This window comes from Notolabrus celidotus, chromosome 6 (genome assembly GCF_009762535.1).
Source record: "Notolabrus celidotus isolate fNotCel1 chromosome 6, fNotCel1.pri, whole genome shotgun sequence".
NCBI lineage: Eukaryota > Metazoa > Chordata > Actinopteri > Labriformes > Labridae > Notolabrus > Notolabrus celidotus.
In genome coordinates, this window is record NC_048277.1 from 18,721,173 (window position 1) to 18,748,309 (window position 27,137).

General features: G+C 39.7%; 3 protein-coding genes across 7 annotated transcripts; 2 read left to right on the forward strand and 1 right to left on the reverse strand.

Annotated features, from left to right (window-relative positions):
* Positions 1–481: 481 nt before the first annotated feature.
* On the forward strand, positions 482–6,563 carry LOC117814297 (receptor-interacting serine/threonine-protein kinase 3-like). Of its 2 annotated transcripts, none has more exons than XM_034685543.1 (14): positions 482–564; positions 755–835; positions 2,912–2,970; positions 3,347–3,531; positions 3,675–3,996; positions 4,092–4,240; positions 4,340–4,389; positions 4,648–4,803; positions 4,979–5,061; positions 5,163–5,229; positions 5,324–5,388; positions 5,823–5,868; positions 6,038–6,280; positions 6,374–6,563. In XM_034685543.1, the coding sequence occupies exons 4-14, from the start codon at positions 3,377–3,379 to the stop codon at positions 6,379–6,381; spliced, it is 1,344 nt and encodes a 447-aa protein (XP_034541434.1). In that variant the 5' UTR covers positions 482–564; positions 755–835; positions 2,912–2,970; positions 3,347–3,376; the 3' UTR covers positions 6,382–6,563. The 2 variants fall into 2 exon arrangements, with proteins under 2 accessions (XP_034541434.1, XP_034541435.1); XM_034685544.1 differs by having other exon boundaries at positions 497–564; positions 2,912–2,982.
* Positions 6,564–8,166: 1,603 nt separating this feature from the next.
* Positions 8,167–15,593, forward strand: impdh1a (IMP (inosine 5'-monophosphate) dehydrogenase 1a). 2 transcript variants are annotated; one of them, XM_034684853.1, is made up of 16 exons: positions 8,167–8,321; positions 9,013–9,111; positions 9,723–9,771; positions 10,327–10,428; positions 10,579–10,653; positions 10,755–10,961; positions 11,057–11,144; positions 11,237–11,436; positions 12,414–12,504; positions 12,606–12,701; positions 12,904–13,047; positions 13,163–13,304; positions 13,435–13,578; positions 13,688–13,771; positions 13,961–13,977; positions 14,110–15,593. In XM_034684853.1, the coding sequence occupies exons 1-16, from the start codon at positions 8,167–8,169 to the stop codon at positions 14,211–14,213; spliced, it is 1,797 nt and encodes a 598-aa protein (XP_034540744.1). In that variant the 3' UTR covers positions 14,214–15,593. The 2 variants fall into 2 exon arrangements, with proteins under 2 accessions (XP_034540744.1, XP_034540745.1); XM_034684854.1 differs by lacking the exon at positions 13,961–13,977 and having other exon boundaries at positions 8,227–8,321.
* A 29-nt stretch (positions 15,594–15,622) lies between these two features.
* On the reverse strand, positions 15,623–26,243 carry LOC117813815 (proline-rich transmembrane protein 4). Of its 3 annotated transcripts, none has more exons than XM_034684850.1 (3): positions 26,062–26,243; positions 20,669–21,533; positions 15,623–19,171 (listed from the first exon to the last, which is right to left on the reverse strand). In XM_034684850.1, exons 2-3 carry the CDS (start codon positions 21,411–21,413, stop codon positions 17,082–17,084), a joined length of 2,835 nt encoding a protein of 944 aa, XP_034540741.1. In that variant the 5' UTR covers positions 21,414–21,533; positions 26,062–26,243; the 3' UTR covers positions 15,623–17,081. The 3 variants fall into 3 exon arrangements, with proteins under 3 accessions (XP_034540741.1, XP_034540740.1, XP_034540742.1); XM_034684849.1 differs by lacking the exon at positions 26,062–26,243 and adding an exon at positions 21,956–22,313; XM_034684851.1 differs by lacking the exon at positions 26,062–26,243 and adding an exon at positions 21,830–22,313.
* Positions 26,244–27,137: the final 894 nt, after the last annotated feature.

Here is a 27,137-nt window from a genome sequence, read left to right on the forward strand (position 1 = left end):
TCAGAAAAGAGAAAGACATTAATGAGCTGACTTCAAAGCAAAAGTAGAGAGTTACTAGATCATTTATAGAAATGTAGTGCAGTAAAAAGTACAAAAATGTTCTTCTGAATGTAGTGGAGTAAAAGTAATAAGTACCCCCAAAAAATAATACTCAAGTAAAGTACAGATACTCAAAACATGTACTTAAGTACTGTACTCAAGTAAATTTACTTTGTTACTGTCCACCACTGCTGTACATACATCTCAGTCAAATCAGATAAAAGCTGTTGAGATGAAAGGATTGATATGTTGATTTATGCAATGGTAGGCTATTCCTTTCTCCAGAGGTGATACAAGTAAGAAATGCCTGTGTCAAGAAATGATCCTAATGTTAACAATGTAGTCAGTAAACATATCTGCTCATCTGTTCACAAGAAACCGTACCCACATTTTGTGACCCACCTGCTATCATAGTCTTTTCTTGCATAACCTTAATGAAAACTCCTCCCTCTGCCAGGCTGCCCACAGAGCTCAGACCAGAAACTGAAAGCTCGAGTCTAGAGATAACGCGTGGGGATATATATGGTGAGTAGAAACGAACTTGAATAATATAAGCAACTCAAAACAAAAGTTCATTTTGTCTTTACCTTGAGTGTCTTGAACCAAGACGTGTAGTGTAAAAGTAAGAGTGCAGTTTAAGCAGTAATTACAATGTAGTGTTTAAAACAGATAAGTCATTTAACTCCTCTGTGTTGGTTGTCGCTTTTGCTGGCAGACACGGAGCTTGTCATTCAACGTTGGCTGTCATAACCACAGATTGTATCATCATAACACGAGGTGAAAACTAAACACTGAGGTAAGAATCGTATGTTTTCCTCTAAAAGACAGTGAGTCCCTAAAATTGATGTTTTTTAAATATTTATTTCAGAACTCAAACATCTGAAGAGCTTGTGATTCCTCTGTAGTGCCAAGTCCTCGATCAGTCTTACTTATTTTACGATGTTTCAGCTGTTTTTGTTTACCTCCAAAGTTTACGATCTACCGGAAGTCCGTGTAGAAGAGACTCAAAATAAAACTCGACTCAACTTTATTTATATAACACCTTTAATACATGAAAACATGTAGCCCAAAGTGCTTCACAGAATAACAGAGAGACAGAAAACAACAGCAATGGTAAAATTATAAAAGGCATGCTTATAAATAAAATACTTAAATATAAAATAATCAATACAGTAAAATTAATAAAATAAGTAATAGTGGAAAGAAAAGTTAAAAATAAGGTAGCGTTAACAAGATCAGAAGAATACAATAAATAAATAGATATTAAATAAGATAAATAAATGTTAAAGCGATGATTAAAATAATAATGATTAAAATAATAATGCAGGCCAGGGCTAAAAACAAATTACTCCACATTAAAAGCTACTCAACTCAACTCAACTCAATTTTATTTATATAACACCTTTCATACATAAAAAAATGCAGCCCAAAGTGCTTCACAGAATAACAGTGAGACAGAAAATAACAGCAATGGTAAAAAAATTATAAAGGCAGGATTATAGATATAATAATTAAAAATAAAATAAAATCAATACAGTAAAATTATTAAAATAGTTAATAGTGGCAAGAACATTTTATAATAAGATAGCATTAACAAGATCAGGTGAATACAATAAATAAATACATAAATAGATAAATAAATAATTAAATAAGATAAATAAATGTTAAAGCCATGATTAAAATAATAATGATTAAAATAATAATTAAAGTACTTAAAATAAAAATAATGCAGTCCAAGGCAAAAAAAAAATTACTCCACATTAAAAGATAGATTAAAAAGGTAAGACTTAAGTTTACTTTTAAAAACACCCAGAGAGGAAATGATTAAAAAATGACAACACTGCTCGTATATTATGCCCACATTTTCTTGAAACATTCTCAGCGGGAACTTTTCTTTATGTGTAAAAACATTCAATAATCTGTGACCCAAAGAATGTTATCAAAACATCCTTTGAATGTTAAAGATAAAACATTCTATCTTTGTTCTGATTAAATATCCCTGGAATAGTCTTAAATAAAACGTTTTGTGATTTGAAAAAAAGAAAAAAAACACCCAGAGGGCTCGCTGTTTTTAATGTCCAGAGGCAGAGAGTTCCTTAGCTAAGGGGTATAAAAACAGAAAGCTCTCTAGCCGCAAGTTCATATTAAAAAGGGAAGTAAAGTCACCTAGTCTTAAAAGTGGCGAGAAAGACAAAATAAAAGCAGAACAAAGAACAATAAATACCTAAAAACCTAATTGGGTCATTTAGAAAGGAGGTTTTACTTGTTATATGTCTACTTTTGAATTTCCTTATGTTACCTTGTATTGCTGTTTGAGGTGTAGGCTAACAGTTCTTATTAGTCCCTATATGAAAAGGGCTGTGTAGCTCTGCTAAAGAGTTCTCTAGCTGGTCTTAACATTTCAAGTGCAATCCAGGTGATAGACAAGCTTTCTGCAGGCTAATGATAGATGACATGATGTAGCTGTACAGGACTGTCACAGATAGAAAGAATGCCCTCGCTTTTGAGACAGTCTTGCAGGGAACCTTCATTTTACAATGTTTATTTTCCTTGATAGCTTTAAAAAAGTAGGGTAGTCTTAAGCAGACTAGTATAAACAGCTTTCTGGAAACATACAATGAGTTTAAAATTGTTAAATGTACTTGTTGTTCTTTTTGTTGTGCAAGATGACAGGAAATGCACAGAGACATCAGTAGAGTAAATTAAGTAGTAAATTATAAAGGCAAAAAAAAAAAAATCATTAAATACACTTCATGAATATTTGAATAGTTTCATAATTGCCCGAGGAATTTTCATAACTGTGGTAAGGCGTTTTGTACTATAAAGTATGTTTTTATTTTTTTATTTTGTATGATTTTTTTTTACTTTATAGGATGTTTCTGAGGAAGTAGGGTCCAGGGGCCTGGAAGACAGAGAAGAGCAAAAGAGAGGGTGTGTATGGTGGTGAGTGTGTAAGGTGGAATAGTAGAATAAAATTTAAGTTGTATTCTTAATGCTGTGAAAAGCTTGTTTTTAACAGAAACTAAAAAGGCAAAAGTCGTTACATAAGGTGGTAATTTAATGGTGGTGCATAAAGGATTGTAGGGTGTCATGCCTGGTGCTGCAAAGTACATGTTGAACGTAATATAATTTGAATATGGTTGTAATGAAATCGTTAAAAATCCACAGCATTCCTTTTGAATTAGAATATTGTCAAGATGAAAAATTTGGGCCAAGGATGGGGTGTTACATTGCTCATGTATTACCAACAACTTTAGAATAGCTGCTCCTCCCCTGCTGCTGATCTTTCATTATGTCCTTCATTTAGATAGCAGCTGTTACCTGAGTTCAGCATAAGATGGCACTGCTGAGCCACAAGAATACACCGATTGTTTATGAAAGCTTGGAGAACTGGGAGTTTGTTGGCTCTGGGGGATTTGGTCGGGTCTACAAAGCCATACACAAAGAGTGGGGTTTTCATGTGGCAATAAAGAAACTCCATGATGGTGTTAGGTAAATGAAATGTGGATATACATTTGTTTAATTTCTCTGTTATGTTGTCCGAAGTATTCTATAAAGTTTTAAAAGCAGTTGAAGCCGCTCATTATCTTTTGCTATCTCTCTTCTTCTCTCAAATGTCCCCTTCTTCATTGTAGCCTGTCAAAAGAAAGGGCCCTGTGTGAAGAGGCTAATCATATGGAGAATGCTTCCTGTGAGTTTGTGCTGAGGGTTTATGGAATTTACCAGGGCCCATCGGGTCATGAACTCCCCTTGGAGCAGGGAATCGTGATGGAGTTCATGGGAATAGGATCTGTTGAGTCCCTCTTGGAGGACCTGGGTGGCCCTCCACCATGGCCTCTGGTGTTTCGCTTGGTTCATCAGGTGGCTTTAGGGATGAACTTTCTCCATTCAAGGAAACTCATGCACCAAGACCTAAAGCCAAGTAATGTCCTGTTGAATGATGATCTGAATGCCAAGGTATGCAGCAGACCAATCACAATGAGGTTAAATTGAATATAAGAGTAATTCAACTGTTGGCTCTGTGTTGAAATGTCTCTGCTCTATCTCTGTAGCTGGCAGACTTTGGTCTGTGCAGAGTTTCCGCCAGTGCTTCCTGCAGAAACGGAGAAAAAGCAGGAGCTTCTGGAGGCTCATACAAGTACATGCCTCCAGAAGCTTTTAACCCATCATATGAACCTGTCCGAGATTTTGACAGTTACAGGTAAACATTTAAGAATAATTAAAACTGGAGTACTGTTCCATATGTACAAAAAGTTGCATTAATTGTATTAACATAACATGTTTTCTTTCATTTAATCAGCTATGGTATCCTGCTCTGGTCTATCTTCACTGGAAAAGAGCCCTATCCAGGTACAAAATATGTACACATTAATACATTAAACACACACACACACACACACACACACACACACACACACACACACACACACACACACACACACACACACACACGCAGAAAAATAAATTCCTTTGCTTTGATTGTATTTTTTGTATTATATTCATACCAATAACCCACATTGAATTGAATATAATTTATATATTTCATGTCCATATACTCACTCTCAGCTGTGTACATTTTGATGCATTTCTTCTTCACATGTTGTATAGCTGCAGATTTCTCTCGGGTGGAGCTGAGGATCCCATTAGGGGACAGGCCTCCCTTTGGAGACATTGACCAGCAGAAAGCAGAGGGGCTTAAAGAGCTGGTTGACCTCATGAGAAGGTGCTGGGATCAAGTTCCTTCCAAAAGGCCTGATTTTAAAGGCAGGTATTTGTTATGTAATATTGAGCTCATTGTTCCCATATTAGAGAGTGTTCTACTTTGAACAATTAACTCAAATGGACGGAGCCATCAGGCTTTTTGTGGACCAGCATGTACTCTGTTCACTCATGCACCCTGGGATTTACATGCTGTAATGGTACTTGGCTTCTGTTTCAGTCTGCCTGGAAGAGACTAAGAAGGTGTTTTCAATACACAAGATGGAAGTTCATATTGTAGTCCATCAAGTCTTAACAACACTGGTACAACTCTTTAATTTTATTCTAGCACATGTAATATGGTACTGATTAATCCTGGTTCTCTTTCTGACATAAAAATAATCTCCTGTTAAACTGTCATCTAGAAGTCATCAACAAGTAATACACATCAGAACAGAAATGGGGCACTCTGTGTCCCCCTTTTGACACCAGGTAAAGTAGTTAATGCTGTGTTTGATTTGGTTGATTAATGTCAATATTTCTCTTATCCACATTTTTTTAGTAATGATGCATTTCCTTTTTTAAGAACAGCCAAAGTCACATGACTCTATCGATTGCAGACTTATGGAAACCAAAAGCACATCAATGCAGGTATTGCCAAGTGTTCTTTGACCTTTGCCTGACAGTAAGCAGAAAGTAAATTGCTTCATTTAATCAGGTCATCAGGAAGCTTCTTTGTGACCGAGAGAGACTTTAGGACAAACCTTTAGCCAGATTTAACACACAACAACAAAAGTAAGCATGAAGACGCCGGGATGTTTAGTCTTTATTATGTTTAATTACATTTTTGAATGATAAAATGATTTAAATATGATATTGGGGATGGATAGTGTAGTGCTTTATTATCATATTATACCATGCAGTATTGGGTCATAAAGGACACAAACAAGTGGACCACAACTGCAACTTTTTTTAAAGTCTCTGAACTCTGAAGTAGAGAAAAAGACATTGATCAATGCACTGGAATAATGAATTACTGTTGTTGTTATTTTTATTTTTATTTTTTATTTTTTTTCTGCAAACAGAGTTCTGTAAGTGTTTCTACCAAAAGAATGAGCATTGCAGAAAAAGGTTGGTATAATTGTCATCAGTGCTGCTGCTCTGTGTCATAGGATGAATTGTATTTTAACCTGTCCTGTGGGTAAACAAAAATAGCTCGAATGAGCCACGATACTAGATTTTATTAGGCTTATTTGTGCTTCTAATGTCTGTGCTTCTACTCTTCAATATTCCCAAACAGCAAAGTTTGTCGATGACAACAGACCAGAGTTGATTCAAGTCATTTCCGAGGTAATGGCGATAACGGAGGAGCTTGGAGACATGGTCCATAATGAAACCTATCAACGGATTGAAGCTGAACCCACAAGCACAGAGAAAATAAGAGTTCTTTATCAGAGGACTCTACGATCAGGAGGGGAAAAAGTCAAAGCAGCTTTCTTCGACGCTCTAAAGAAACACCATCCCAGATTAGTGGAGCGCCTTGGTAGGACTTTATTTATGTTGATATGGTCAAATGTGTTTGTTTTATTAATAATAATAAGTTGTGAAATAATTAATCTGAATTTATTTCCCTCAGGTGGCTGATTCTAAAGCAGTTGTGGTCTTCCTGCATGAACATGTCAACGATTAGACCCTTCTCCTTCATCTTTTATGACAAAACTATTAATATTGTAATTTTTAATGTACATTACTTTTCTGACCATGTCATAATAACCTGAGGATTTTGAAAGTATTTTGTCAATAAACTTTTTAGGAAAGAAAATCAATTCTGTCTCTACTTATCGTCTTTTTAGTTACGAAGGTAAAAAGACAAAGATAAAAGTGAAGTGTTGTTTTGGGGTTGTGTCAAAATTACCAACGACAAATGTTGCCGTTGTTGATAATATGAAGGGGGGATGCTGCTTGTATTCTCCAGTGGGGTGGGGTGGGGTGGGGGATGCAGCGTAAGAGGCTTTTCTGGTTCAATCCCTCAGTAACTGTCACAAGCAGTCAGTCAGTCACCTGCAGATGATAGTGTCGAGGGTATCCCAGACGACATACTGCATTACTCTCCTGTTTTAGTTTAATGTTGAAGTTTGTTGTTCCTTACTGTGATTCTGAATATTGATAAAAACTGCAGTCGGATGAAGAGCAAAACTACATCTGTGAAGAAGAAACGATTCCTGTAAAGATCATAAAAGACACACTTGTTCCTTTATTTAGTAATTGCTTTGTTTTCTGACTGGTTTTGCTTAATGAAAATGCCTTAAGAAACAGGTTATAACACGTTACTGTCCTTAAAATCTCTGCCTTTTCACACACAGACTCTCCTATTTATCTAATTCCAACAGCTCTACATGTCTGTCTCTCCTGTCGGTGTCTCAATGAGCAAAGCCTTCCTCTGAGAGTATTTTGGGATTTGACCTGAGTCTCATTCACAGCTCTGAAGAAAAAAAAACAACAACCGTATACCTCTACCTATGGTAATCCTCTGAGGGGGAAAGTGTGTTCAAGTGTCATCTTGACCTGTTCGTCTCCTCCTCAGTTCTCCTGCCTCACTCCACCCTTACACACCCATCTCACCCCACCCCGTCCTGTATTAATGCCTCCAATCCTCTTTGTGGGAGAGTGACGTCTGCTACTGTCAGAAACAGAGTTAAGCTGAGCAGGCATTGAGGGGACGGAGGGGGAGAGGCGCTCCACAGATAAACCAAGCAGCAGCAGCAGGTCTGTGTTCAGGGGCCTAAGGGAGGAGAAATCCTGACTCTCCTCCCCAGGTGATACACGTGTCTGCGGTTAGGGAGCACGCAGGTGTAGCCAGCCTTGTCAACAGGTTGGTATAAAATTCTCTGCCACTTTCAACAGGCCTTGAGGGCCTTGAAATTCAAGGATGAGAGCAGAAAAACTGGACAACAATCTTTCCTCTGGGCTAACTTTTTTGTTTTAAGGGACTGTTATTGCTACTTCTTTTTCTGGAACAATTTCACTCAATCGGAATATTTGTGGACATTTTCCAATAACTGTTGCACCAGCCACGAAAACAGATGGCAAGACAGCTTCCTCCCATGTCAGGTGTGTCTGAGAGGTGTTTGTGTGAGCAAGCACTCAAAGCATTGGGTGTTTATGAGTGCTTATAATTGAACAGAACATTTCAGTGTGTGGCTGTGTGTCCGCTGGGAGCTGTAGTAGATTTTGAGGGTGTGTGGGTGTGACTTTTTGTGTATGAAACAAATAAGAGGGGACTGAAGTTTGTGTGCGTGGGTGAGGTGGTGGGGCCCACTGGAGTTTGTAGCCCTGGATTTCCTGGAGATGGAGGGTCATGGCTATGACCGGTTTGGTGATGGGGAGAGGGACACTTACCAAATCGACTACCGTAGGATTGTGGGGGACATGGAACCGGCACGGCCTCGCATTCCAAACAGAGAAGGGGAGCAACCTCATCCCTTCGGGGCCTACGTCTATCCAACACCACATGGACACGGTCATGAGACTGCAGCCCAGCGCTACAGTGCTACAAGAATCCAAGCAGGATATGAACCAGAGAGGTCAGTCAGACTTGCTTATTGTAAGGTCCTGCTCTTCTCTGATTCACACCAGTGTTTGTGTGGACCATTGAAACCTGTCAACATTGTAGCAGCAAGTGAGGTGTTCTCACTTTCTCCTAGCACTGCTTGTGTCCTTTTCAAGCTCATTTACCAGCTACAAAGGCAGCCAACTAAATCCTCTTACCTGCTGTACTGCCGTCATAGTTGTAGTTTCCATGGGTAAGGACAGTCTCTTCTTGGTAATGTTTCCTGTCCTAATTCCTGTTTGTAATAGGATCTGACTAGTGCATGACTGGAAGAAAGAGAGGTCAAGGAAAGACCAAAGGCAAACACTTTTATGCACAAAGGATCAAAACCTCCAGAGATAAATGGTTGACTAAACTAAGATGTAACATCAAGTTAAAATAGAACAACTTTCAATGTCTGTGATGTCTAGTGATATCCTGTGGTGTTTGCCATAACAGGAAAATGGATTGAGAATTGTGTTAATAAAGTCAACCAGCGTCCACTAGAATATCAGTAACTGAAATCATCATTGTTATCCACTGTTTGGAGCTGCGGAGTTAGGGAACATGGTAATATAGAATCTCACAAATTCATTATCATATCTATAGATTCTTGCCAAACATCTAGACATGATTTTTTTTTGGTTGCTGTGTCATGTTTGCTTGTATATTTTTTTCGGTTTCAGCATGGCAGACTATTTGATCAGTGGAGGCACAGGTTATGTTCCTGAAGATGGATTAACAGCACAACAACTCTTTGCAATCGGTGATGGACTAACATACAAGTAAGAAATTCCTTGAAAAACACACTAACACAGATTCATTCTAGGTACATGCATACTATGTATCACACACTGAACATGTGCACGTGTGCACAAACAGAAACATGCATAAGCGTTATGCAATATCTTCCATTAGATGTTTAGTAATATCAGTGATGACACATGTGCTTGGGCTTTATATGGAGGATTATAATGTGTAATACTACTTTCAAGGATGACTGTGAGTGGTGTCACAGACATTAAAAGCAGAGAGTGTTTGTATGTGTGTTTGTGTGTGTGTGTGTGTGTGTGTGTGTGTGTGTGTGTGTGTGTGTGTGTGTGTGTGTTTGTGTGTGTGTGTGTGTGTGTGCACATATCAGTGGGTGTCGGTGTTGTCTCCGTAATGGAGGCTATATGCAGGATTTATCAGTGTGCAGAGGATAGATGCAGAACGTTTCAGTGGGTTGAGAGGCTGACAGTTTATGTCTCCTGAGTGTCAGCAAAGTTTACTGCTTTGAAGGCATGGATATGCACTCTGCAGTTTAGTACACAATTTAGGCCATGTGATAGTTACTTGTGACACTGATTATTTATTTTCATAAAAATGAGACTTTTCCACTTGTACCTCCTTGCAGTGACTTCCTGATCCTTCCCGGTTTCATAGATTTTATGTCTGATGAAGTGGTGAGTATTACAAAAAAGAAAAGAAAAAAGCATTCAAATGTTCATATTCCCATGAATAAATTCACCAGCAGAGATAAGTTCCGCTGTGGCAAATTACGCCATCCTTATTGGGTTCTTCAGAGCACAGGTTTGTTTGGTTGGCTTGCTTTGTTTTTCTTTGCAAGCTCTGCTGGGACATTAAATTAATTCCATATTCACATCACATGGATAGCAGGTGTTAGAAAGCAGACTGCCACACCTGAGCCAACTAACACTCAGCAGGTGAATACAACAAGCAAGCCTCTAATGTGCCCAAAGTGGCTTTAGTTATGGCTTGATGCAGCAGACAATAAAAAAACATCCTAACAAATCGTGAACAAACAAGTTATCTATGTGTTGAAGCTGCAATACAAAGGATGGTATTGATGTGAAAATAGCATTATGCTAATAAGTCTTACATTTTCAATGCACAAATTCCTAATTTGTCACAATAGAAACATAATGCCACACTTATGATTAGCTTTGCTCTTTGTGTTTAATGCATAGCATGAGAGAGTATTTCTTTTTAATGTTTAGGATCTAACCTCTGCATTGACAAGGAAGATAACTCTGAAGACACCTCTTATTTCATCTCCCATGGATACAGTCACAGAGTCATCTATGGCCATTGCCATGGCAGTGAGTACAAGCTCAGAACAAGAGCACACACATGCACACACATACTGTCCAGCCTAACTTCCATTCTCCTCTACTCCAGAATGTCAGTACTTTGTCAGCCTTGTGTAGTTTTCAGTGTTGACTTTATTCTCTCTGATTGGCTGGTTTCAGCTGATGGGAGGGATTGGAATAATTCATCATAACTGCACTGCTGAGTTTCAGGCCAATGAGGTGCGCAGAGTCAAGGTAATATGGATAAAGTCTATAAACGCAGGAACCCTGTGCAGTATTTTTATTAAAATTGAATTCCACAGGTCAAAGTAATCACTTTTTATTGTCCTTGACAGAAATTTGAGCAGGGTTTTATCACAGACCCGGTGGTAATGAGTCCCAGACACACAGTGGGGGATGTGTTTGAGGCAAAGACACGCCACGGTTTCTCTGGGATCCCTGTTACAGAGACCGGCAAGATGGGCAGCAAGCTTGTTGGTATAGTAACCTCCAGAGACATAGATTTCCTGTCTGAGAAGGACCATGACAGACCCCTGGAGGAGGTGGGTGTAAGACTAATGTGTTTATGAGTATAAAAACCTTATACATACAGCAAATGAACGGCTACCATGTGTATTTAAATACTTCTCTCTTTTAGGCAATGACCAAAAGGGAAGATTTAGTTGTTGCACCTGCTGGGGTCACTCTAAAAGAAGCTAACGATATTCTGCAACGTAGCAAGAAAGGTAACCCTGTGAACTTTGTCAAACAGCTGTAAAGCACACAAAGGCGGTTTTCTGTCTTCTCTTACTGTTTTTATTCATTTTGACACTCCTAGGTAAGCTTCCCATAGTGAACGACAGTGATGAACTGGTTGCTATCATAGCAAGGACTGACTTGAAGAAAAACAGAGATTATCCCCTGGCTTCCAAAGACTCACGCAAACAGCTTCTGTGTGGAGCTGCCATTGGTACAAGGGACGACGACAAATACAGACTTGAACTGCTCATACAAGCTGGGGTGGATGTGGTGGTACTGGTAAGTATGGACTGTGGTATGATTAAGTTTTTGGTGATTCTGATGTCAGGTGGTAATGTTCAGGCTCTGGACACAGGGAGGATGAATAAAGTGGCTCTCAAGTTTTTCCTCCCTTAGTTATAGGTTATATTGTCAAAGCTACTGAAAACTCGAATCCACAGAGTTTAAAGTTGAGGGTTTCTTTAAATAATGGGAGACATTTAAAAGCAGTATAAAAGTATACTTATGTTATTTTTTAATTAATCTCAAAATGTCATTGGAGTTTATGACAGCTTTTCTGATATTGGGTGTGCTTTCGGGGTGTTGGGCTCAGATTTACTCCTAAAATTTGCAATAAATTCCTCTTACTAATCAAATTATGTCACACTGCTGTTCTCTGAATGATTACACTTAAGATTAGCTTAATTCTTAGTATCAATTATCAACCATTTATAGATCATTAATGGTGGCTGCAGGTCTCTTTGCACTTGCAGCAGTTTAGCTCTCGGCCATTGATGATCCATTTTACTGCACGTTAGGCATCGACTGAGGAGTTTTAGGTCTGTGTAATGACAGCAAAAGCTAACACTTTTCATTCAGTGTTACATTCATGCAAAATATTGATAGCAAAAGGGGCAACTCAGGTTACAATACCTACAAATGCATGTTGCTAACTCTGGTACATATCGCAAAGAATTTTGTAACTCAACATTTAGTTAGAATGAATTATATTCAGATGGCAGGGCATCTGCTTAATCTATTATTCTAAATTAGATGATTCAAACGGGTTAGGGCTGCACTACACTGATCATCTCATGCACCACTGTTATGCAAATGTCAATCAAATATTTTTTAAACTAGACTATCTAAAAGCTACGATGGTCTATTTCCATTTAATGAGACTTTAAGCTCATATTATTTATGCATTTTATCATCTCATTGAAAATGTTTTAATTCTGTTTACACTTTTGATTTTTGTTTTTGTTTTATTTGGAAAGGATTCCTCCCAAGGAAACTCGGTGTACCAAATTAACATGATAAACTACATCAAACAAAAATATCCTGAACTACAGGTAGTGGGAGGAAATGGTAAGCACTTATCCTGTCTTAGAGGCTCCTATTCTCCTTTCCTCACTACAGCTGTTACCCCGTCTGAGCTCTTTTCTGTGTGTGTGTCTGTCTCTCTCTAGTGGTGACAGCTGCTCAGGCTAAAAACCTTATAGATGCCGGTGTGGATGCTCTGAGGGTGGGCATGGGGTGTGGCTCCATCTGTATCACCCAGGAAGGTATTACTGAAGAGTACAGTTCTATGAATGTATGCCTGTATGAGAGGAAAGCCTGTAAATGCAAGTCAGCAAAATAGCCTCTGTTTAAAATATATTGTTCTTAAATTAAAAGAAGAGAGGTATTACTACGTGCAGCAGGAAACATGAGAAAACATTGGAAATTTCAGCTGTTAACATAACATATTACTGCCTTAATCTTCAGTGATGGCATGTGGACGACCTCAAGGTACTTCGGTGTACAAGGTTGCAGAGTATGCCCGACGTTTTGGAGTGCCAGTAATCGCTGATGGAGGCATTCAGACTGTCGGACACGTGGTGAAAGCCCTGGCCCTGGGAGCATCTACAGGTAAAAAAAATTACAAGTCCACTGCTGCCTCAAGTGTTAAATCCTTTTCTTGCTTTGTTGTCCTCTCTGCAGTGTCCTACAAATACTTTTTCTCCTCTCACATGTCTGCCCTTAGTGATGATGGGGTCACTGCTTGCAGCAACCACTGAAGCACCAGGAGAATATTTCTTCTCAGATGGCGTGCGCTTGAAAAAGTACAGAGGAATGGGCTCCTTGGATGCCATGGAAAAAAATAACAGCCAGAAACGCTACTTTAGGTAGGCAAAGTATGGTGTCACAGGTAGTTATTTTTCTTGTATTGTGCACTAAGTCAAAAAAGTGTTTCAACTCTGTTTCTTACTCTGCATGACTTTGTTTTTTTGTTGGTGTTTGTGTTCGTGCATCCAGTGAGGGAGATAAGGTGAAGGTGGCTCAAGGTGTCTCAGGATCAGTCCAAGATAAAGGCTCCATCCATAAGTTTGTTCCTTATCTCATCGCTGGTATTCAACATGGCTGTCAGGATATAGGAGCCAAGAGTTTGTCCATCTTAAGGTAAATGTGGAACAGTGTACAGTATGTGTGTCTGCATGAACATGTATCTGTAAGTTTAACTTGTGTAAATGTTTGGCAAATATAAACAGAGGGTTTTTTTGTGCATCAGGTCAATGATGTACTCTGGTGAGCTGAAGTTTGAGAAAAGAACCATGTCTGCTCAGATGGAGGGAGGAGTCCACGGCCTCCACTCGTAAGTCTGACCTCTGACCCTTAGCTGCTTTATCACATTGAAGAAATGAACATGCTGTGTCTAAGCTTCACTTGTATTCAGTCTCTCAGTTTGAAAACTTTTACTGTCAATGGACTGCAATTTACTTGTGGTTAGTAGCATCAAACTTGTCTTCTCTCTTCCCTTTTCTAACCCATGCTATCTCATTAGATATTCTTTTGTGCCATGTAAGTACATCTATGCGGTCATCACATTTCCAGCTTTCTCTTTCGTTCTATCATCCCCACCCATGCTTGTCTTTGTGGTAGTGAAATATAATACCGCAAATGCTTACATTCTTTGGTGTTTTCCATGTGTAGTTATGAGAAGCGGCTTTACTGAGGCTGGAGGAAGAGGAAACAATCGATCAGGACCAGACATACCAGCCCCAGCAACTCTGAGCAGATGCAGTGGGCGCATGTGATCAAACTACAAACTGCAAAGAGAAGTCATTGTACAAAATCTATTGCAAAGTCTGCATTTCTGTCTACCCCTCTTGTTTTGTCTGTCTTACCTCTGACCACATCAAAAACATTTAAAAAACACACTTTACTCCGAGTCTTACTTTGAAAGAGGAGCCACATGGATTAATGGACGCAACTGTATGTGACCTCCTTTATCTGTCTTTCTCTCTCTCTGTGTGGCCAAGGTGTAGTGGGGGTAAAGTCATTAACTATTGGGTTGATCCCTGTTAACAAGCAAACATATTTCATTTCCTATGTATGTGTCATGGTTAAACTGCAGAGGCCTATGTCTTTGTTGGCCTTTCTGGAATGATTTGCAACCCTGTGGTACAGAGGAGTACACATCAAACCTTGCAGAGGTTCAGTCCAGGAAATGAGACATTCAAAAATTCTGCTGATAGTAGAAGCAGACTCGAGAAGTGTAAGATAACTTATAATTACGTATAGACATACAATTGTCTTGTCTGCAACCTTGTGTGTAAAGCTACAGACTCGGGAGGAATTTTGCAGTATCGCATCTATATTTCTGTTATGTTGTCATTATTCTCACACTGCAGTAATTATATTTTGTCAAAGAATGTTTAATGTCATCTCTCTCAGGTAAAAATATGCCTGTTACCCAAACAACTAATCTCACCCTGAGCCAAGAAGCTCTCTGAATGTGCTGCACGGCTGCAGAAAGAACATAAGCTTAAAATCAGCCTTAACTAGTATACAGAATCTATAACAAAGAGAGTCTTCATGTATAATCTCATTTTTGATTTTCCCCCTGTGTATCCTCTCCGGAAAGGAAAATGTTGTATTAAGGAGTATTAAGACAAAAGACTTTCAACACATTTCAGTACTTTCATTTTAATATTCTATATCACCCCCATGTTTAAAGAAACAATACAAATAAGTCAAATTGGCTTGACACAGTATGATCTTCTATAATTTTATTCAGAAAAAAATATTAAAATTAATTGCTTATTGAATGGTACATAAAGATAGTTTTTTTTTTTCAATTTTTGGATCAAAATTTGAAGAAGAAAATGAAAGGTGTGGCTCAATGAAATAGGGCTATTGAGTCAGTGGAAAGGCCCAAGTTCTATTATATTTGTTTATAGAGTTGTAGACAAAATGTTTCTATTGTGATTGATTGTCTTTGTGAAAATACTCAATGTCTTTGACTTTAAATACAGTTTGTAGCTCTATTATGAATTCTGGACCTTACAGTGATGTAGCCAAGATACAGACTTCTTTCTAGAGGCCTACAGAAAATACCGAACATACAACTGTCTACTTCTGTCACCTAAATGCAGATTTATATTTACTGTAAATAGTGTTGAATGAATAAAGATAATTTTAACAGGGACTTTTTGATAGTTGCTTTTTTTTTTTTTTTTGTCATATCAGCGGAAAAATATGGTGTAAAGTTTGACAGTGGCTACCTGGTTACTCCTTTTTCTCTTAACCCCTACCAGTCAATAAATTCAAATTGAAAAAGAAAAACATTATTCATCATTTAAGAAATACTACGAAGTGTGTCTAGAAATATTAACCTCAAATAAACATGGTGACACAGTCAAAACTCAGCTTATTGCCACTTAATCATTCAACTATTTGAAATATTTGGCTAAACATGGAAGACATTCTGTGAATACATCATTTCTATTTTTCTACACTGCACTGATATCAAAATCTTGTTCAAAATATAGTACATGCTAAAATGTGTTTTCACATATCAAAGTAAACGTTTGACAAATTTAGCCCATATTACCAAATTCAACAGCTCCCGCTGATGGTTGAGGTTTTATTATTGTTTGCTCAGAGGGACTTTTCTCATTTTATTCAAAGCCTAAGTTTTTTCTACTTCAACAAATTAAATCACAATTTTTCAACAACAGTGAGAAATCCAACCTCTTTCTGCAGGATTGTTTCAAATATAAAAAGCTCATTATGTTAGATACAATCATGAAACTTCAAGTCAATGGTCAAAACCACCTGCTACATACTACCTACTAATGTAGAATACAGTATGTACTGCACACTGCATACTGTTTGAAGGTAGAATGTGGTATGACTGTTCTGTTGGATCTGTTTTGCAGTATACTGGGCCAGGCTTGGCTGGTTTTTGGTTTTGGAAAGCAAAAGTAAACCATGGACAAGCTGATAGTGAAACAGCTTCTTTAGCATCCACTTGTAATTTAAAAAAGTTAAGAGGTGGTTTATATGGCATTTAATAATTTTCACAGATACGAACAGTTACCTGTGAGATGAGTATTGTCTCTGTATGGACTGGAAGTAATAAGATTCACTGGTGTTTCTTTTACATTACTTCCCTGTAAATGTAACAGACTGTTAAATGTTAGCATTGTTGTATTGGACTCTTGCCCACACTCGAGCACAGGAGGTGGCAGTAAAGCACCTGAAAACTGAATGATAACCACCAGAAATGCAAACAAGAAGAAGCAGAACGTTAGCGCTGTGCATTGTTGGAAACAATATGTGATGGAGACTGGTCTGCTACATACTGAGAATTCTTCCCAGAACAGTACAACATCCTGGTAGTTTTGGCACACTGCAGATTTTGCTACTACATACTACTTTTTAGTAGGAGGTTTCCAAAACAGCTGATGTGTTGGCGCCATTTACATTCTTTAGTACTGCAAAAACTAGCTAGCCGAAGTTTCTGAAGTAGTGGGATGACATCAGCCTTTAGATCAAGCTTGTAATAATAACAGTAGAATTCTTATATAAATAAGCTTGGATATACAACTCATTTTATCCTTTTCTGTATACTTGAGACAATTTTATGTTACTCTCATATAAATTAACTTGTGCAACTTCTACAAGTCTATGGTGTCACTGCACACACTCAGGGCATCAATTTGTCTGCACACATTGACAAACTCTGCCTGAACAGTCATATCCCATTCGAGCTGTTTGCTTTCACTCAGTTGTTTAGTCCCAGCAAGCCGGCCGGACCCCTGACTGTCCTGGGAAGCGAGACTCAGGGTTCGGTAACGCCTGTGATAGGACAGGTGGGGGATTGCTCTCGGGAGGCTGCTCTGAGCAAAGTTTTGACCTCTGTTGGCCCAGGAGTGTGAGCGCAACTTTCCTGTCTCTTTGGGATGGTTACACAGACCCTGGGTTGAGCCAGAGATACTCCCTTTCCAATCCCATTGCTCTGGTGACACTGGTGACTTGCTGTGAGTGCCATGTGACTGGGAAGGTCTTGAAAGGGACAGGTTCTCTTGATCAACATCTCCACAGGAAGATGTGCGGTAAAGGGCATTTTCCATTGAACTAGGCCCTTGATTTGGCTTACCTTGGCTAGGAGAGCTCAAGGAGTGGCTTGATGAAGCATTAAATAGTCTTGGAGTATCAAATATACTGTGGGAGAATAGGGATTCACTGAACAGAGCCTGGTCAATGCTTCGGGACAAGTTTATTGGAGATGGGGGCCGCAGATCCACAGTTGAGTCAGTGTCCAGTCTTAGGCTATCCAGTGAGGATATCTGAGACTCAGCTGCAGGTTTAGGCTTGTGTGGGGGGCTTGGGGGAGTGGGTAGAGGTAATACAGTGTTACGGATTTGATTGGACTTGGGGACACAGTCCAGTCCGTTCCCAGGAGGATCTACCATTGAGAAAAGGGGTAAAGTCTCTGGTTTTCCTTTGGTGATGACATCACAGACCACCAGGTTGTCCTGCTTACTCTGGGACCAGGACTCATTAGGGGATAGGACAGGAGAATCTGCATCTCTGTCAGAGGGGAGGGTGAGTCTCCGAGAAGGGGAGCTGCAGGAAAGGCGCGACCAAGATCCTGGCCGAGGATGAGTCATTGTCTTGATAGAAGAGTTATTTTGACAGAACAGAGGGTGTGTACCAATTAGAGACAAACCTAGGCACACTCCAATCTCACAGATTCTGCAGCCTACCTGGAAGCCCCACCAGGGCCAGGGTTGAAACCCATACCCACTGACGGCACCCAAACCAAGGCCATGCAGGATTCCATAAAGCTGGAAGCCTCCGCATCCTAACAGGCACAATGAAGCCCCTAACCCTGCTCCGGCTGCCCTACCCCAGTCCTCCTCTTTTGCAAAGGGGGCACTTGCAGGATGCATCACTTCAGGAGACCCTCCACTCTCTACATTGTCATTCAGCCTGTAGATGTGTTTTGTGTTGACTTGTATTAAGCAGAAGAAGATGAGGTAATAGAATGAGAGAAAGATGGACAGGCATACAAACACACCCTGAGGGAAAAGCAGGATCACACTGGGGAGGCTGTGAAAGAGCTCGAGCATGCCAACACACCCAAGAGAGACAATTATGTGCAACAGGGTCATACACAATAACAGGCTGGGTTTGGGTAAGATTGAGAAAGAGGTGGAATTAGCGAGTGGCAGTGAAAGATGTTTGCGTGAGCGAAAGGAGAGAAGGAAGAATGCCAGGGAGAAGGCTGATATCAGACAGGGGAAGAGCAGCTCAGACAGCAAAAGAGAGACCATAGGAGGCAGACGATCTTGGTGATTGTAGGCGTCGTAGAGCAAACAGAAAGCTTGGATCCCTGCAAAAGATAAGAGGAACAAGTGCAGCAAGGTGAAGAAGGGGCTTCCTGGGGGGCATCGTAAGGGTAAGCCTAACAGGCAGACTACAGAGATCAGGCCAAATCCAGTGAACACAGCCCCGAGGCCATAGATGTGGGCTTCCCACGCAAATCCCCATGTGGCAAGGGCAGAGTTCCAGTCTGAGTACAGAGGGACGAAAAGGGCAGAGGTGAGAGCCAGAGAGGTACGCAGGGACTCACTGGAAATAAAATCTTCAGGGTAGGTGGGTGTCAAAGACTGATTAGATGTTTTGCAGGGTGTGGCAGTTGTGTCTGTGGTTCCAAGAGACACTGTTCCAGCTACCTGAGAGACATCATCCTTTAGGTCATCTGAAAAGGAAGAACAAAAAAGACACATTAGTTACTTATTTGTCATGTCAAGTAAGAACAAAGTATAAAAGTACAAAGTACAGGCTTAACGTAAAGCTTTGAGCTTGAAAATCGAGAGTCCAAAAACTGAACATTACTTGCACGACATCAGAAGTTAGACCTGCCATCATGAGCTTCTTAGCATTTAGCTCAAAATACAGCCTCACCTTGCTCCATGTGCACCCCTGTTCCCTCATTATTATACATCTTTACCTTGAGTTCTTAGTTAACATTTTTATAATGAAAACATGTGTATTCAAAAAAGAAACTTACTCAACAATCATTCAGTATTGTTTAAACAGAGTGTAGAGAAGAGTCTGTAATATGTGAAGGTAATCTATAATAAAACAGAGCAGGCATGTTACTGGGAATGTCTAACTGGGTCAGAGTGAGCGGGAGCATAAGTACACAGAGTGTGTGTGTGTGTGTGTGTGTGTGTGTGTGTGTGTTCATAAAAAAGAGCGAGAGAGAGAGAGATGTGTGACGATTAGCCAGTATTGACCTCGTTGCTGCTCTCATTTTTGGTGGCTATTATTAAGCATAGTTGAGATGTGTTATGATATTATTAATAACCCATCCTCTCAATAAACACAAACAGGGCTGTTTGACATTCATAGTGAGATTGTATAACCAATAAATAATGCAAGGCATCTCATTCTCTAGTAAAATACGTTCAGAGTCAGCTGTGTGCAGCCAACAGAAAAAAGGGAGACTGCTGGATATAAATGAAATGTGCCCTATTTCTGTTGAGGTGAAGTGATTCTGTTAATGCAGATTCAGAAAACAAACAGTGCAAACAGTGACAGACCTTTCAAGCAGGGGATTATCACTGTGCTCACAAAAATTATATGAAAAACACCATCACTTGCAGGTACTCTTTGACAGAGGTACAATACATTTCGGTCACCTTTGAAACGGTTACTGGCAGAAAACAGCATCAAGTCATGAATGCAAAGGCAACTTGACACAGTTCTGTCAAAACCCCTGATCCCCCCCAGTGCCTGTGGACACAACACATCAATTACTTTGACAAAGGAGTGGCATCTTGTATGGGTGGGTCTTCACAGTAAATACTGGACATGTAGGTTGGATGTGACTCTCTAGATTATTTAACGATACAAAGAGAAATTGAAAGAGTATAACAGAGAGAGAGAGAGAGAGAGAGAGAGAGAGAGAGAGAGAGAGAGAGAGAGAGAGAGGGGTTGATCAGTTTGAATGGTGTGAGGCTTTTGGGAGTGAAGCCAAGATTACACCAGCCAGAATATAAAACAAGTGTGTCAGCAGAATACATATCACAAACACTGCAGCCACACAAAGACGTGGATTCTTTTAAGTTTTTAATCAAGGAAAGTATAAATCATATCATTCACAACTGGCAGTACTAAACAACTGACACCTGTGATTGGTGTCAGGCTTTGTGAAAATTGGCTTAAATATACACGAAGGAAAGGCCATTACCTTTGTCTGTCTCTGTTCTGACAGCTCCTCTCTGCAAATTCTGCTCTGTAACATCAATCAATCCAGCTTCAGCCTCTTTGGATGGTACAGTTCCCTCTTGTGTCTGTCCCAGTGCGACAGCCGAAGGGCTAGTGGTCCATTCAAGTGGAGTAAGGCGCTCTGGGCTTGGCCTGGGTCTAGCAGCTGGTGGGGATGTGAAGCCCTGGTCTAAGGGAAGGGAGCCAGACAGAAGAAAAGGCAACTGGCTGTCTGATGATGAAAAAGTTGACTGGTTCTTTCCAGCCTGTGAAGAATGAAATATGGATCCAGTGCTAGTCTCAGCTGGTACATACTTCAATGGTGACCATACTGGTTGTGTACTCTCCTTCAAGGCAGCATCTTCTGTTGCACCATCTGTTGGTCTGGAAATGAAAAGTTCTTTCTCATTAGAATACAAAAGAGAAATCTCTGTGCCCTCCTGTAGATCTGTGTATTCCCCAATGACACCTTGTCTATCTGACTCCTCAGATGATGATAAAGACCAACTCAAAGGTTGACCCAGGAAGTCAACACTCTCATCTCCCATCGAAGGGTTCTCTGCTGATCCAAATCCATGAGTTAAGGACTGTGTGAGATGATGAACTGCTTTGTCAGTGTCTGGATGCTCTGTTTCTGTCACAGTCTCTTTAGTAATGGCAGTGACGTGAAGTGAGAGAGGTGAGGAGAGGAGGGAGAGAAGAAGATAAAGATGCCACAGAAAGAGCATGGCGAGGGTCTACCAACTCCACAGCAAAGTCACATGACATAGGTCTTGAGGGGTATTATCCAATCACATGTTTGATGGATCTCTAACTTCAGGTCTCTTTGGATATCATGCTTCACACACCTGGAGAAAAAAAGAAAGGTATATTATAATCAGGGCACAATCAGTTTAACCGCTCAACACATTTACGCATTATTAAGATATCATCAGTAGATAGCTTGCATCCCTGCTAGTGCACTGAGCTTAATAATGAACATACTGAATATGAATAATGCTCCAATAAGATTGTTAAACACAGTACCTTGTAAACACTCTAACAATGTGATGAATATTAAACAAAGTAGAAACACTCATTCATAAAAAATAGCAGAAAACAGATGAGGAGTACACAACTAGCATGTCATGTTTTAGCTTCTTACCTCATCAGTAGCCTACTCTGCAGCAGCCTCTTTAAACATACATGCTGCTCTGTGTCGCTGCATGCCTGCAGTCTATCTCTCTCTCACTCTCACTCTGCGTAGCACTCTGTGTCCTTTCATACTCACTGTGCAGTGCCCCTCTTCTCTCCATCAGTTAGTCGACACATGGGACAGACCCCACCTCCTCGACACAACCCCTGCTGTCCGACGCTCTGCCACTGCACTGGTCTGACAGTGAATTGGACTGTTTGCACAATCCCCCTTCTCCTAAATCTCTATAAATCTAAGGCTGCGTCTGCGCTGCACTCTGTATCTCTGTATCATCTCTTGTATAATGCATAGGAACCTAATTGCTGCTTCTGCTCCCCACATACACACGCACACATTACACATTCCTCTGCTGTAATGATGCACAGCTTATGATTTTTAGATGATTGTAAAGGAGAAACTAAGAGGGGTCAGGATGAATAGGAAAGGGGGAAAAAAGACAAAGCATGAGTATGTTTAGGCTAATAGTAGCCAGGCAGTACCCTGCTCTCAACAGCCTGTGCAACAGATCAATGCATATTGAGTTTAATTTACAACTGATGCTGTGCCCTTCCTCTTAAAGCAGCCATTACATCAACAACTTGTTTTAAAATATTCATGAACAGTAGTTGAAGCATAATTAGCTGAGTGATTTTTGGTCACTTTTATGTGTACAACTACAATTCCTCTGAATCACACAGACGCACTATTTTCTACCCTTTAACCTAAACTACAGCTTGTGACCTTGGTCATATGTCACCATCATGGTGGGAGTCAATGACATAAATTGTATCTCCCTTAAAATGCTATTTCACTCGCTTTCTTTATTTTCCAGTTGTAGCAGACTTGTCCACGTGTGCTGTTTCAACCCATCTGGGGAAATCCAGTAGCCTCGTGGCCTAATTCAATTCCCAAGGATAGGTTTAAAATAGACACTGGTCCACATACCTTTGGATGCATTAGAGTCAGGGAGTGTTAAAGCCAGTCACACTCAAATGCTGTCTGTGTTGACATGTGACATTTTAACATTTTTAATTGAATTTTCCATTGATCAGTGCTTAATTAGCTGGGCAAAGGATGCCAAATACAACAAGATAATTTTTCTATTTATTAAATCTCTAAATGCCCATCAAACTGTATCCTTAAGAGTCTACCAAACATATTTAGTACAAAACACAGAGGCATTAATGTTAGTTCTGCATGCCAAAACTAATGGTGGCCGTGAAAACAAGTACCACAGTCAACTATGAAGAGACGAGTTTGCCAGAGTTATCCTTCTTTCATCCTGCCTTGACACAAGCATCTGCCCGCAAGACTTTGTGCATAAGACTATGATCATTTCAACAAAGACTGAAAGACAGTAGTGAAGATAAGAACTTCCCTGAGGGTGTGGTTGAACCGCTGTCTGATGAGGACACAGGAAACCACCAACCCAGCCGTAACTAAAGGGGCTGGATAGAGACAATGACAGGCCAAACATATGAGCTCAGAGGGACATGGTCAAATTATTGCCGCCTCACACTAGGTATTATGGTTCATTGAGCTAATGGTTTCTGTTTAGACAAGTCATCCTCCAACAAGACAAAGTAGGCAGGGACAGGGGTTCAGCTGGGAATGTAAACGCAAGGTAAGACACTGAAACCAGACTGAACAAGCAAAGAGGAGTGTAAAAGAATACCATGATAAAATAAGTTACATTTTGTTTGCTGGGTTCTACTAACATACCTATACAAACATAAAAGCCCTTTTCAACAAAGGTTGGTTTGATGTTTAATTTACAGTGTTACAACTCTTTTTTCGACATTGAAAAAAATGCAGTTTTTGCCTCATTCAAATATGTCTGTGAAGGTTCTCAATCCTTAGAGCTGAATGAACAATTTGAAGGAGAGGTCCTGTAAGTCCTGTTGCCTTTACAGATGAAGCTTTGAACATAATTCAAATACTTGAAATATGATTATTCAAAGCTTTAGGAATAACATACATTAAATAAATCACAGCCCTTGTTACAGACACAGCTGTGGGGATGAATTCAACTCTTTTGAATATTTGAAAAATACAACCAATAACAAATTGAAGGCAAACATTCATGCATTACAGTGGTGCTGTTAACAAGGGTGGACTGAAGAGGACCATGGGATTTTATAACCAAAAAAAATCTGGAAAAAAAAGGATATTAGAATGACAATGAAGGCTTGTGGGGTTTAAAAGACCCATAATGCCATGCTAAAACTTTTCCATATAGATTTGGATTCAAATTGCTAAGTGGTAAATAAAACTAAGTCACATTGGTTGGTTGAACCCCATTGCCTATTTTACACTATTTAGGTTCATGCTGGATGACACCAAGACACCCAATTCAAGGGTGAAGATGACTAATGTTGGTGGGTGGCTAGATAAGATCAGAGGTGAAAAGAGTACTAAAATATTTTACTCAAGTACAAGTACAATTACTTTGATCAAATTTTACTTAAGTAGAAGAAAAAGTCCCCGTCTGCAAATATACTCAAGTAAAAGTACAAAGCATTTTCTTTAAAAGTACTGAGTACTAAGTAGGCCTACTTACTTGAATTGACCAACAGGAAACTATTAATGTGTGAAGAGATTTTGTTGACAACACCTATTAATTTTGAACAGTTTTGTTGCATCTTTATGTATGTAGCTATTACACTCAGCCTGGTGTCTAAGAAGTTTAATATGAATTGTCCACTTAGCAGAACAGCTTGTAGTGCTAAAGATGCGGTTGTAGCTCACAGCTTACCTCAGGTAAGGAAAGAGGTGTCAGTTTTGTAAACACAATGTTTCACTGACAAGTTTGTGGCTGTATTTGTTGTGATTTCTCACAACAAGTGAGCTCTCATCACCCATCAGTGCATCTATGGAAACGCCCCACCATACCTCAAAGAACTCCTCACCCAGCAAACCCCAACCAGAAATTCACGCTCTGCACATCAATACCTCCTCCACCCACCCAGATCCAAGCTCCGGACCATGGGAGATCGGGCCTTTTGTGGTCTGTGGAACTCCCTGCCCAGCCACATCAGGACCCCACAGACTGTGGATGCTTTTAAGAAACATTTAAAGACGTTCCTCTTTAAAGAGGCCTTGAACTTAGTTCAAAGGTGACATATTACACTCTTTTTCATCAAAGTATATTGGTCTAAGAGGTCCCAAAAACATGTCTTTAAAGTTTATGCTCAAAAAAACACTTTGAAATCAGATTTTGGCATGCCTGTAAAGCCCTCTTCTTCAGCCCTGCTCAGAACAGTCGGTTTTCTCTCTGACCACGCCCCCTCAGGAAGTGGATGTGGCTCTCCGGCACGTTGATCTAATGTTTACATGTTGGCTGAATATACACGGCTGCTCACAGACCTGCGTTACTTCAACCCTCTGAATTTGATCCAGAATCTGATCCTGACAGAGAGGCACCTGCAGCAGGACCTTTCTGAACCATTGGTCACAGATTTTGTGTTTCTTGTTGTTTTATTTGTCAGTATGTCGACGTGTGTCTTGGTACACAGCTACTAACATGTAGCTATGTGGCTATGCTAACTAGCACTAGCACTTATCCATGATAAATAAAAATCATCCACTATATCTTCAAATCTTCAGACGTGGGGAGTAAAACCGACCTTTGGGTTTATTAAGACAGCCTACAACTAGCATGCCTCCTCGTTAGCACACATTTGTGCAGGTAATGAAAAATGGAGGAGAGTTGAGTTGTATTTTATACAGTCTTTGGGCTGAACAAGCTCCAAGCTCTGACTCCGTTACAGACCGGATATTGTTGTGCCGTAACAAAAACACGGAAATCTGAAACAGCTTGTTTCAGCACACATTTATAGAAAGGTGGAGAAATCAGAACAGGGGCAGAATGGATTTTTTTAATTTTCGGGGGGTTTGCAGACATGCCAGGGAAACATATTTCAGGTAGAGAACCATTAAAAAGTAGATTTTGCATGATATGTCACCTTTAAGTACTCTTTTTTTTTCCTAGTTTGTTTTCCCTTCCTTTTTACTGTGTGCCTGTAGCACTTTGAGATTTCCTGAAATGAAATGTGCTTTATAAATCAAATGTATTATTATTATTTCACCACAAGCAAGCGTGATCTTCTCATCCTCTAAGTGTAATCCATCTGATCGCTAGGTGGCAGAAGTCAGCCAATCAGCTGGCAGTCACACTGTACCCTTTTTTACGTTTCACTTACTTTTCTCGGTAAATGATGAAATTTAACCACTCAGGACAAAAATCGGTTGTAGTAAGGTCTACGACCGTGTTTCTAGGGTTTACTCATACTAGGCCGGTGTCGTCACAAAGTCTATTTCTCTGTTTGGCCCGTTTGGCCGCGTTTCACTGGGTCGTGCTCTGCTGTCATCGCCTCAGCGTCAGGCTGTGTGTTTGCAAGGTAGAGATGTGACGTTCGTGAACGAGTCGGTCTTTTGAACGGCTCTTTTAAGTGAACGATTAGAACTGATTCGCAGATTGCCCACGCTGCCTTCACGTGTCTCCTGCGTGCCCCATGAGTCTTTTGTTCACACTTATTGTCTACACTTTGTTATTTTTTACATTGTGTTGATGTGGATTCAAGTCAAGGAGCTGAGCTCCTGTTTGTAAAGTAGTTCAGGTGTAGAAACACCAGGTGGGGTAGTACAATTTTGCATTCACATTTTTATAATGTCCTAATTTATATTCTAGTTGTATTCATATTTTGTATACACATATATATATATTTATTCTTATTTATTATTTTTACATTATTTTCTGTATTGTTAAAATTGTATTGTGTGGAAAATGTTACAGTAATGTTGTTTTGCATGGAAGTTATCTGTAGCCTGCATAGTTTTTAAAGTGCCACAAAGTTTTTTAGGTGAGGGAAAATTCCAAAATAGTGATTTCACTGTGGAAACATGGGGATATTGCACCATCTTATGGAATGTTTACAATGCCAAATTAAATTATAATCAATATTTCAGAGTATATATATTGGTGGGATGTGTAAGTTTGAATTATTCTCTTATCTTATCTTACCAGTGATTGTTTCCTTGATAAAAACGAGTTACCCCTGGTTGACTTCTAAAAGTCAACTAAAAGTTCACTCCTCCCTTCCGGCAGGCGCTACAGATCACTGTGCGCCAAAACAACCCGCTATAAGAACAGTTTCTTCCCCAAGGCTGTGAATCTGATGAAGACTAAAAAACTCTCTGTAAATAAACATGTAGATATACAATGTAACAATTCTCCAAGCAGAATTTCATATTTTTATTTATTTAATCATTTAACTAT

Coding starts and splice junctions, on each gene's coding strand:
- LOC117813815 (XM_034684850.1), bottom strand. CDS start 21,413: ATGCTCTTTCTGTGGCATCTTTATCTTCTTCTCTCCCTCCTCTCCTCA. Junction 19,172..20,668: donor CAGAACAGAGACAGACAAAG/GTAATGGCCTTT, acceptor CTTCCTTTTCAG/ATGACCTAAAGGATGATGTC.
- impdh1a (XM_034684853.1), top strand. CDS start 8,167: ATGGAACCGGCACGGCCTCGCATTCCAAACAGAGAAGGGGAGCAACCT. Junction 11,145..11,236: donor TCTGCAACGTAGCAAGAAAG/GTAACCCTGTGA, acceptor TGACACTCCTAG/GTAAGCTTCCCATAGTGAAC. Junction 13,305..13,434: donor AGCCAGAAACGCTACTTTAG/GTAGGCAAAGTA, acceptor TCGTGCATCCAG/TGAGGGAGATAAGGTGAAGG.
- LOC117814297 (XM_034685543.1), top strand. CDS start 3,377: ATGGCACTGCTGAGCCACAAGAATACACCGATTGTTTATGAAAGCTTG. Junction 3,997..4,091: donor ATGATGATCTGAATGCCAAG/GTATGCAGCAGA, acceptor CTATCTCTGTAG/CTGGCAGACTTTGGTCTGTG. Junction 5,389..5,822: donor CCAAAAGCACATCAATGCAG/GTATTGCCAAGT, acceptor TTCTGCAAACAG/AGTTCTGTAAGTGTTTCTAC.